Source organism: Microtus ochrogaster, chromosome 4 (genome assembly GCF_000317375.1).
Source record: "Microtus ochrogaster isolate Prairie Vole_2 chromosome 4, MicOch1.0, whole genome shotgun sequence".
Classification (NCBI taxonomy): Eukaryota; Metazoa; Chordata; class Mammalia; order Rodentia; family Cricetidae; genus Microtus; species Microtus ochrogaster.
The window spans coordinates 2,821,608-2,833,845 of NC_022011.1; the positions used below are offsets into that span (position 1 = coordinate 2,821,608).

The 12,238-nt window shown below is 43.5% G+C and overlaps 1 protein-coding gene across 1 annotated transcript in view; it reads right to left on the reverse strand.

The window, feature by feature from the left end:
- Hhip (hedgehog interacting protein) overlaps positions 1-12,238 on the reverse strand; it is an 87,689-nt gene that overhangs the window by 12,464 nt on the left and 62,987 nt on the right. The window contains exons 8-11 of the mRNA XM_005345395.3: positions 8,797-8,918; positions 6,464-6,587; positions 5,307-5,437; positions 2,952-3,033 (exon numbers count right to left, since the gene is read on the reverse strand). Coding sequence (XP_005345452.1) covers positions 2,952-3,033; positions 5,307-5,437; positions 6,464-6,587; positions 8,797-8,918 — 459 coding nt within the window. The remainder of the gene's footprint in view (positions 1-2,951; positions 3,034-5,306; positions 5,438-6,463; positions 6,588-8,796; positions 8,919-12,238) is intronic.

Here is a 12,238-nt window from a genome sequence, read left to right on the forward strand (position 1 = left end):
TTGGAGGGGAGAGGGGACGGAAGGAAGGCAATGAGAGAAGCAACATACAAATACATATGAGTATAAAATGTACAAGAAGCCCCATTATTTTATACACTAACTTATAAGTTAATTAATTAAAATTTAATGGCCTTTACTTTTTCTAAAACACCTTCTTTTAAGGAGCTGTTACACTGAAAATAAATTAAAACTTACAAAATGATTCTTCAGTTTACAGCCTAGACCAAACTGTTCTCACCAACTGGAGTGACAATCCTGGGACCTCAGTTTACAGCCTAGACCAAACTGTTCTCACCAACTGGAGTGACAATCCTGGGACCTCAGTTTACAGCCTAGACCAAACTGTTCTCACCAACTGGAGTGACAATCCTGGGACCTCATAGGTTTTGCCAAATTTGGTTAAGAGTTATTATATTTTATTTCTAACTTCGTGAGTGTGTGTGTGTGTGTAAGAAAACATAGTATAAATACTATGATAAGTATGTAACTTCCATGATACCTTATATAAAAATATAACAAATTGCAATTTTCTCTTCCAGGGTCATAAATCAGTTGGCATATGAAAGCTATTTTGAAAATATTGTAAGAAGTCTAGGGGTTTCTCTATAGGAAGATAGTGAACTTAACTGTTCAGTCTGAGTTAGACTTTTGAAATAACAAGGAATAACTATATATGCATACATACGAATATTTAAATTTGGTGATGTTCTTCCTTGGAAAAATATCTTTCCTTTAGAAAAATACTTCTACTCTTCCTGACCTCTTGAGCATGCCTATGTTAACAATTAACTTGTGTTGCCCCAAATAATCCTGTCTGTCCAGAGTGTCTGCTTATATACCAGTCCCTCTTGGGAAAACACTGTAATAATAATCACTGGCATTCACATCAAAACAGTAAGAGGCTCCCAACAAACACTGATGAAAACATTAGCTTCTCCCACCCGCTTCAGTTAGAATACGCTGCCGCCTGTGTAGGAGGATGGGTCTTCGGGATTCTATTACTTCCCCCATCTCTGCAAAGCAAACACAGATCTTAACCCTGGCCCCACACATGACATGAATCACCAGAAACAGGCCAATAATGAGAAGCCAGGCCTTTGGGTATGTCACTCTGAGACCACCCTACTAGAGGGGGCCCTAGGATCACAAAGCCAAGGTCACTCATGGCAACCCTGATAATTAGATCCTAATAATAGATTAAAGGTGTAAAATTCACCTCTACTCACCAACAGACTAAACAATCCAGCTCAAGAGAGATTTGAGTGTGGAGGGGGGTGCGGGCAAGGTGGGGGGAATTCATTACGCTACTAGGGGAAGCTTCAGAAGCTGATCAATCCTGACAGCATAATGGAGCAACAGTGACCATTGGGAAACTAATTGCCACAGGTCCGGGTGAAATCCCACGCCTGCGCTGCAGGTCACTCGAGCGCTCTGTGTTACTGGTTCACACTGGCTTGCTTTGTCTTCGCAATATTGCCAGTTTCAGCACTCTCCTGGGTGTCTGATAGCTTTTCGTTTCTTTTCTCAAAGAAGACACCGATTTCACACATAAAGAGGAATAGCCGCTGCCACTACTGACAGAATGGCAAGCATGCCTCTGACTGTGAAGGAGTGAGGTCACGCTCTCAGCGGTGCGGGGGACGGAGACTGCTCCCCGTTTCTCATGGCTCTCCTTGCTGTGCAGTGGCCAGTGCTAACCTGTAGTTTTCTCAGGAAAGGGAATGTTTTATGGTTATAGAAAAGGTAGTCTGACCAGTCACTAGTCTACGACTTTCCCAGGAAAACACAAATCGACAATTTACAAACGATTGTAAGAGCTGAATGCTGTGGGCTAACTTTTCTGATCCTTAAAATTGATTCCCTTGAAAAAGACTTTGAAGGAGTTTGAAGTTTGCAGCATGGTGTTGATGAGTAAAGAGTACTAGTTAGTTTGCCACTAATTGTATCTATAAGAATGATTAGGGTCTGTATGGACAACATCCATGTGGCTGCGTGTAATTTTAACAGTTTCTGAAAGTTCAACTCTCATGTTTGAAAGATGTGACTGATACACGATGATTGTAACACCGGGAGAACTGTGCGTGCCAACATTGAGAGGGGTAGCTAGGGAGGGGACAGCAGCAGGACACGCACACGTATTTTAAGCATATATCTGTGTATGCTTGTTCACATGTATGTGGGTATATGTGTGTATGCACACGTGTGTATGTGTGTGAGGAGGCCAGATGCTAACACTGAGTATCTTCCTTGATCATTTTCGGCTTCATTTACCGCAACTGGGTCTCTGAAGCAAGAACTCACTCATTTGACTGAGCGAGCCAGACAGTCTGCCCTGGGGCTGCCTTGGGTCTTCCTCGGATGTTGGATAATGTGTAGCCACCTCGCCCACTCTTGTCCTTGTGCTTTCCAGGCAACATTTTATCTACTAAGCCATCAAAATACACTTTTTAAAATATGAAAACGTCCAACCTTCCTTTTGCTGAAGTGAGGAACAAAATATTCCTTTAGTTTTCCTTTGCCTAGTCAAACACTCTTCCTGAATGCTAGGAACTGTGAGTTTTGAAACAAGGCTCATTTGTTGAGCTGTTAAAATGGACTATCTTGTTTATCTAACAGGAATCGTGCTAAGAAGGACGATGTCTGCTAGAACATGTCTCGTTTTCTCAAAATTAAAGGTTTTGTTGCTTTTCTAACATGAGAGCTGAAGCCACTGTCCTCCCTGACTTTTAACCGGGAATGTTGATTCCACAAGTCTAGGCCAGCTCTCTGGACAAGAATGATATGAATGAGCTTTTCAAGTCCATCAAGGTCAAGTGCAGTCCTCTGTCGTGGGAAGGGTAGAATGTTTGCTCCAGCTTATCATAACTGCTATCTCTTCTATAACACCGCTGAGTGAACTAAACTAACTGGAGAATGGATATTGAGTGGACTCAAAAGGAAAAAGAAATTACCTTTTCGGGTCTATGATCTTGTAGAGTTTTCCATTGTGAGTCTGGGTCATACTCTTACTGCTTGATAGAATGTATACTTCTCCTGATGAAAAGAGAAATAGTACAGAGTGAATTCATAGCACGACATCAGAGCCAAGCAGATGTCATGGGTCTCCCCTCATTCCCAGGAAGATGCTCTGCCTCCAGGTGTGACAGCACCTCACACATCCTCCTCTGCACTGTACCTTGAGTGCAGTCACCTCTTCCCCATCCCCAGACGACTCTTGTTCAGGAGGACATTGTTTCTCACCTGAACCACAGCCAACAACCTCCTCCCTGGGATCCTTGTCTCTCCCTTGGTTCTGAAGGTTTATTCTTACCCAGTGATTCTTTTCAAGAACTAAATGGCTTAAGTTAGGTCAAGCCGAATTTTCTTGCCTTCTCTTGAGGTCGCTTGGATAAGCCCCTCCCTTTGTTCTGTCCTCATTTCCACCCCCATTCTCTTCCTGTTCCGTCCCTCCCATCTTTCCTCTCTTTCCCTTCTCTATCTTCTTTCTTTCCTTCTACCTCTTTCTTGTCAAGTCTAGGGGCAAACTCAGAGCCTTGAGTGTGTTCTAGCCAAACACTCTACCCCCGATGCCCACCCACAGCCCTAGGCAGTCTCAAAATTAATAATGTCTGACAACAACATCTAAATTATTCTACAGAGCTTATAAACAAGAGGTGAGTATCTCTCTGACTCCCTTGAGTGGGGTAGAAGCACATTAAAGAAAAACTCAGACATAAAATGCATTTCCTTTGAATGTTGGATGATGGTGGAATGCAGTTTTGATCCCTGCATTCTGTAGGCAGAGGCAGGCCGAGCTCTGTGAGTTTGAGGCCACCCTGGTCTACAGAGCGAGTTCTAGGACAGCCAAGACTATACAGAGGAACCCTGTCTAGGGAAAAATATGCATTCACTTTGGAGCAAAACTAGACAGACACCCCATGCTTCTCAAGCACTCCCACTATTTCTTCTGATTTCCCCCATTTAAGGTACAAATAAAATCAACCCGGACTTTCATTATAGAGAGAATATTCTGACTTAGGAAAGAAACATTCTTTCTTTCTATGCCTTCAAACTCATTTCTGAGTGGAAAGAGCATAGTCCTCATGGATTTTTAGGGTGTAGTTAGTAAAACCCCACACAAGCTACACTGAACTCTGTAATTTAAAGCAGTGGAGAGCGGGCAATGTCACTTTCCCATTAATCATACCCCAATTACAACTCCCTTCGGCTCATCAGGCTCCGTGTTTCTCTTTTTCTTTTTGTTTTTAGTGGAGGGAAGTTTGAGTTTAGCTCCTGGTTTTAGGGATCGCAGTATGTGTTAGCCTGACTCTGTGCCTTGGGACATATCACTGCAGGAGTGCATGACAAACGATACCCCTTGCCCTCACAGCAGCCAGGGAGCAAGGATACAGAGAAACAAGGTTCTGACTTGAGCACCAATTTGGGGGTTGGAGTGGTGGCTCTGAGGTTAAGGCAGCTGTGTTGCTCTTGCAGAGGACCTAGGTTCAAATTCCAGCAGCCACATGGCAGCTCATGACCATGTATAAACTCTAGTGCAGGGATCTGACACCGTCTTCTGACCTCCTCAGACACCAAGCATGTATATTATATGCATATATACATGCAGGCAAAATAGCATAAATATAAAATAATAAAATAAGTCTAAAAAACATTTTTTAAGAGCATCAATTTCTTGGCATTGAGGCTCACCTGATAAAGGTGCCACCACCTCCCAGTGGTACCAGGACATGGTGATGAGGTCTTCAACACACACATAAGCTCCATATACTGATAAACATGCCAAAAATACTGTTGCATAGATGGTCAGTAAGATAATTTCCGTGCTATGGTCAAGGCTCTCCAGCCCTCAGATTATCTTGCACAAATTTTATTCTCAGATGGGCAAAATAAATAAGTTAACAATACAGAGGGCAAATTAGCTTCAGAATCTATCCTTCTAAAATATATTAAAGAGACATGGACAAGGGGGACGGCTTTTCTGTCGGAAATAAAAGGACCGTCATAGTGTGCAGTGAAAAGTGTCGGTAGGTATGGAGACATCCTCCCTTTGGAACTTCAGGTTTTTTCCTGTTTTTTTCTGCTTTATTACTTTAATATTTCCAAACTATAAACCAGCTATAGAGATTCTTGGAGAAGGATTATGGGAAGGAAGGTCTAACTGTACCATCCTGAGATGCTGTGGAGATCGCCTTTGCTGTGGGCACATTTCCAACAAATGAAGGAAGAGACCTTTATTCTAGAGGGCAGAACAAAGTTTTCCAAGCAAGGAGTGAAACCAGAACTTCATGGGGTAGTAGATATGGTACCTAATTCATCTTCGCCAAATCCCAAGACGTGGCCTGAAAAGTAGCCTCGACAGGACCCGCTGGTGCCCAGACAGAGTGGCTTTTCTGTCCATTGCTTGGTCACAGGACTTTGCTGGAGAGTTAAGAAATTCCTGGAACAAAACACACCACAAACCTACAGTGAAATGCAATAAGAAATTGTCAAACCAGACTGTACATCACTTCTCAAGGGAAAAATATACTCTGTCCTATATGGGAACACTGTGAAAAGAAAACCAGATGAGGATATAGGACTTCATGACAAGATGGGGTTTGAAAAGGGCAATGAAAAATCCAAGTAGGAAGCTGGGCAGTAGTGGCGCACACCTTTAGTCTCATTAGTTGGGGGGCAGAGGCAGGTAGATCTCTGTGAGTTCAAGGCCAGCCTGGTCTACAAAGTGGGTTTCAGGAGAGCCACAGCTGTTTCACAGAGAAACCCTATTTTGGGGGGAAAGAAAGAAAGGAAGGGAGGGAGGAAGGAAGGGAGGGAGGGAGGGAGAGAGACAGAGACAGAGAGAGGATGACCCAAGTAGGAGAAAGTCCCTCCCCTTCCTCCATCTGGAGAGGACTCTTCCCAGGTAGGCAGGTCTCAACCTCAGGGTGTGCTGCTGAAATCAGCGTGACAAGGGTGGATGGAGCACAGGGGAGACACAGCCAAGCATGAGTGACAACAGCATGGGTTTCATCAATTCCTTATAATTACCCACCAGGAGACCTCGAAAATTTAGGCTGCATTTTTATTTTGTAGTAGCTACTTCTGTAGGTGAATTACACGCACAAGGTCCTGAGAGCTTGGCACTACCAAAATTCTCAGTCTTCCGGGGTAATTTTTCAAACAGCTTTCACGAATCCCATAAAACACGTTTTAGAATTGGGCTGAGGATAAAGGGAACAGTCAAAATAAGTGGGAAGTCCCTCACAAGCCTGCTTTGCCTTCAAACATTATCCCATCAAACCGATGGAGCCTACTGAAGAATGTTTTTTGAAGCATCTCCTCAATTCAGCTTCCAGACACGACGAAACACAGGAAGCCATAACATTTGTGTGTGTCCAAGGTCTGGCTTGCGGGCCACAGCAGCTTGAAAATATTTTGGTAGTGTGCCAAGGAATACAAGAAACTGTGGCATTGGGAAACATACCCATTGCGATCACCAAACACGTAGCTTCCGTACAGTCTTTCAGACTGGCAGCCTCTGTAGATGAATCCACCAACCAAAGGACCGTTACTGAATGGCTTGAATTCTAAAAGTGACGGCTCACTTTCTGAAAAGAAAAATAGCATTAGAGCAAATGAAACATTCTCAAAAGTAAAAGTGGTACAGACCAATTAATGAGAATTACAATAATTTAGTTCCAAATTGTGTTTCAAAAAGCAAGACAAAAATTCTTTACAGGTATACTTATAAAAATAATGAAACTCTGTTAAAATAGTATCAAACCATAAGTTTAATGAACTGAAAATGCCCACCAGGAGCTTGCTATTGTTATCAGCCAGGAGACACCAAGATTCCAACACCACTCAAATCCAGGTGTTTTTGTTTTTCGAGATAGGGTTTCTCTATGTAACAGTTCTGGCTGTCTTGGAACTCACTCTGTAAACCAGGCTGTCCTTGAACTCACAGAGATCTGCTTGCCTCTGCCTCCCAAGTGCTGGGATTAAAGGTATGTACCACCACCACCGGCCAAAACCAGGTATTTTGAAATCATTGTTATTTACTACAGAACCAAAATATTTGAAAACTTGAGTTTTGAACAATAAGCATCTGTAAAAATGGTTCTGCTTATGTTTGGTAAACCAAACAGACCTATGAAATTATATAAAATGTTTAAAAAGTTTTAAAAGTTTGCACTTGAATGAAAAATAAAAGCCCAGCACATAAAGGTTTCTAAGCCTTCATTTACTGTATTCGTAGGAACAGTCTCTCAGTGAGTGGTACTTAACTTGTGGCCCTGTGATAGTTTTGGTCATAGAGCTCTAAGGTTGATAAACCCAGAGTCAGGATGCTCCTTGCATGTGACAAATTCACACAAATTCATGAGGGCCTCTTTTCATGCATTTATGGAAAACCAGTCAAATCAGCCACAATCAGCAGCACCTTGTGGAGGCGCTTCTGGGGCAACACAGTCCTTTTAAACAGTTAGCCTGTTCTCCTCTCACGCCTATGCTGAAACAGAGCTCGGAAAACACAAGTGTTAGGTGCCCCAGAGCGGGACAGAAGGTAATGGACACTGGGCTTAGGCTGCTGACATCCACCCTTTACTGTTCAATTCTGTCTGACAATTAACCTTTCTGTACCCCGGTGTCCCCTTCAGTTCAAGGCAGCTGTCACAGTGCCTGTTATTTTTCAGTAGTTCTGTGAACGTCTTCACAGTGTGAGCTGTGGGCATTTTGGGAGCGTTTTAAAATATGAAAAATAAGATTGTTATTCCTCTGTTTTGTCTGGATGTTGATGTAATTAGTAGAGTTTAGTTAAATCTCGTGGTATAGCCAAAATCCATTGAACCAGTTAGTGTCTTGTTAGATGTTTTTCCAAACAATGTTATTATTTGATTTGACTTTTTAAGGTGCACACACACACACACACACACACACACACACACACACACGGAGGGAGGGAGGGAAGGAGGGAGGGAAAAAGGGAGAGAGGGAGGGAGTAGGGAAGGGAGGGAGGGAGAAAAATACCTAGGGGAAAAAAACAAAGTAAAATAAGCAGATACGGCATGAACTCACACAGCTGCCCCATTCCTAGTGCTAAAATAAACAGCTCTGTTGAATGGGTAAATAGAAGGAGCAATCGATTTAATAATCTCTATCTACTGTGCTCCCTAAGTCATAATAACGCTCACTATCACCCAGCCTTCAGGAGTACTCACTACAGCGTAAAAAAAAACAGCTGAGTTTCGGACTTCATTATCCAACTTTATGTCCTAAGTTCTCTGTAAATACTCCAGTGATCATGTTATTAAAAATAACGTTCAAACATTTTATTCCCATGACTTGTTTTTACAAGTCAATTACTTTGTTTTCTCTAAAAGAAACCCATTTTAAAATTATTTTTATTAGAAACATTATTTTCCTAATTGCTCAGAATGTTCAGTAATCTCGTACCTTTAAATTTACTTCTCTGCATATAAGATACAAAGACAAGTTCCCCCATATAAAGGGAATAAAGAGACATTCCTCATTCTGAGTCTCAGAGGAGCAAAATGCAAGCCACTGACTTCTGAGACTATGAAATGATTTGAACCTACAGGGAACCAGGCTATCCAGGGAAAAGGCAATTAAGTGGAGGGGCCCTCAGGGCTTGGAGGAGTCCTTGAACCTTTAAAATGGAGCAATTTACTCACTGGCCTGACAGAGGCCACTGTTTTTATGCTTTCTTGAATGCTTAGTATGCAAACCCTCTTTTTCTCCAATGAATATACTAAAACCAGTCTTCACCTTAAACCATCCTCCATAAGCTTGACTCACCGTAATCTTTCCCTTTTATTATCTGTAGGATTCTGGCTGATGATCTGTTTTTCCCATTGGAATCTGAGCAAAGTATTGTTAAGTTGATGTTTATGTCAGTGGGATGTCGATCCACGGCGCATCTACATAACAAAGGAGACAGATACTCATTAATCTCTACCAGGGTCTCTTCCTGACAGAGAAAGGAACGCTGGCTCTGTGGGCTGGCTAGGATCCTAGGAGCAATTTAGTTGGGATGTTCTTGAAACCACTGAAGGAAACATCTGATGTGTTTGTTTACCCTACTGAAGCTAATGACCTGGGAGTGTGTTTCATTTTTCTGGCTATCTTTCTTCTAATGAACGTTCTCATCATCGTAAAGGCCTTTGTTAGCCTATCAGGAAGGATTACCTCATGCATAACACCTTGGCAGAGTTTGGAAATATGAATCAGTGCTCGTCAATTCGTCTATGCCACACAATGGATGTAATGTATTAGCCTTAGAACTAGTGCTCTTTCCTACATGGAAAACTAACTATAAAAAATTACATACATTAATATACCGTATGTGCACGCACGCGCATCATAGTGTGTAATGTGTGGCAGTCAGAGGACGGCCTGTGGAAGTTGGTTTTCTTATTTTCCTTCTGTTCCTGGGAGTGAACTCAGATGTTACGTTTGGTGGCATGTGCCTTTACCCAGTCCCTGAATGGTCACCTTCTGATATACTCAGGGAGCTGTAGCGCAATAAATCACACTCTGCAGCCCAGGGACTGAAACACGGCTGGCATGCACATGCATGGAGGACAGAGGTCTTTTACATCTACCTTGTCTTTATGTCCCCCATACCTAATGTGGAGATCAGAATCTCCCTGTGGTTCTAACCGCTGATGGAGTTTTCTGCAGGGGCCGAGGGTCACTGCATTCCTGTTACCTAGTCTAGGTCTAAGAGGTCACAATATTCCTGGCACGCATAAGTGAATAAGGGACTAGGGTTGGAGAAAGAATGAAGCCTGGTGACAATGTCTGAAAATCTCAAAAATGCAAAACAAGCAAAAAAAAATCAATCAATCAAACAAACAAAACAAGCAGGCTTCTTGACATGTTGGGAACATGTAGTCTTGTTCCAAGGGTGAGGGGTACCACTCTACGAATTACGGGATTCTAAGCAGTCTCCTTGGCCTTGACCATTAGATGACAGCAGTGTGGTCCAGCCTTTACCCCTTCTCATCCCAATTGTGAAATCCCAAACTGTCTCTAGACATTGTCAAATGTCCCCAGAGGCAAAAACATCCATTGAAACTGCTGTTTGGGCCAACGAAATACATTAACTACTTATAAACCAAACCCACTGAAAAATGAAAAATGTTAAATGGTGAGAGTAGGGGCTCCAGAGATGCAAATTCCTTTACTAAAATAAAACAAAACCACTGAGGGCTCCATTCAGCCCACTGCTGATAGAGAAGCAGGAGCTGGGGCGGCTGTACAGACAAGACCCCCGCTGTCCTCAGCGGTTCACATGGCACAGTCTGCCATTATGTTGTGACGTAATAAGGAACTTTAGTCCACAGTGGCTGAGGCGATTCCTTCAAGTACCTTTTTTTTTTTTTTTGAAGAGGGAGAATTTATGTCAAAAAGAAGCTTGACTTGTTTCCAACAAGCAGCAGCGACCATGCTGACAGAGGAGGCATTCCCTGAGGTGAGCTGCTGGAGACTGTGACTTCTGCAGCCTCTCATGTGGAAAGGAGGCAGACTTGAAATTAAGGTGAGGCTAAGATGGCGGGCGCCTGTCCCCCTACAGAGCGTGTGCCACCCGGAGTGAAACTAAGGTGAGGCTAAGATGGCGGGCGCCTGTCCCCTACAGAGCGTGTGCCACCCGGAGTGAAATTAAAGTGAGGCTAAGATGGCGGGCGCCTGTCCCCCTACAGAGCGTGTGCCACCCGGAGTGGCTACTGCCGCCAGCACTGATGTGCCAGCGCCGTCTCTTCAGCTGTTTACTGAAAGTTATTCTACTGGGCATGATGACAATGGCAGGGGCCTATGTCAATGTGGGCACAGGGCTTACCACTGCTCTTTGTACCTTATGGTCACATTTCTGTGAACCTATGACTTATTCTTGAAATTAAAAAAAAAAAAAAAAGAAGACATTGGGCTGGGGAGATGAATCAGGGGGTAAGAATGAGGACCTGAGTTTGATTTCCCGCCATCCTCAGAAAGGTCAGACACAACACCAGCTTGTACCTCTAGTATTGGGAATCATGTGTGTATGTGTGTGGGGGGGGCGGGGGGGGGGCGGGGGGAGGTCGGCATTAGAAAAGACAGAGCTTGCTGCCCAGCCAGGCTCGCTGAAATACCAGGCTTCAGGTTCAGTAACACATCTGTTTCTAAAAGTAACGGAAAGGAGGAAGGGGGATGGTCGAGTAAGACATCTGACTTCCTCCTGGGCTCTACTTTCTACGTGTGAAAGCATGGGTGTGTATACACACCACACACACACACACACAAAGTTAAAAAGATGCTGTACGGTCAGTTACCCAGAACACCACAGGAGGAGTACCTAGTCTAGCACTCTGCAGAGGGTGCATACTAGCCAGTAATGGTTTTAGTGTCTTTTCTCTTCATTAAATCTTTATCTGTTTGAGAGTCTCTGCAAGGAAAGCAGAATACAGAAGAATTCCTCTCTAGCCTTCGCTTGCCAGAGGAAGCAGGACTCCATGGCACAGGCATCTTGCTACTCGAAGGGTCTAGAGAGCGCCTCATCACTGAGGCTCGGACCCCCAGGATGGTTGCAGGACCGCTCTGGAGGGAGGGTGGTGACTCAGGCCTCTTCACTTCAAAGTGCGGCTTTGTGGCGGTGCGTTCTGAGGTATAGGAATGGAATGTGACAGTTTCCTCCACATCCTGACCCCACCGTAAGTATTCCCTGCTGAACAGATTTTAAGATCTGTGGAGATGCCAAAAAGGAAATGAACTGTGGACTCGGGCTTTGATGGAGGGAAGATGAAGGGCATGAGGGATTATAAAAATAAAAAGTTTGAGAAATATTCACCTTGCACATAGTGAACACTTAATAAACATTAAATAGCAATAATAACTAAGCTAGTAAATGAATGAACGTGGCCACATACGCCCAGTCTGAATGACAGACCAGACTGGAAGGGGTTTCATCAGAGAATTTCTGTTATTGGTCATAGAATTTTTAAGGTGCCCGAAACCCTTCGTTCTAGAGACTTCTTAGTTTTCTCTTCTTTATGGTTCATTATAGTATAAGCAGAAAACAGCCAACATGAATTCCTTTAGTAAGTTTTTAAAGCATGAAAGACATTAACGCCAGGCGGTGGTGGCGCACGCCTTTAATCCCAGCACTCGGGAGGCAGAGGCAGGGGGATCTCTGTGAGTTCGAGGCCAGCCTGGTCTACAAGAGCTAGTTCCAGGACAGGAACCAAAAAAGCTACGGAGAAAC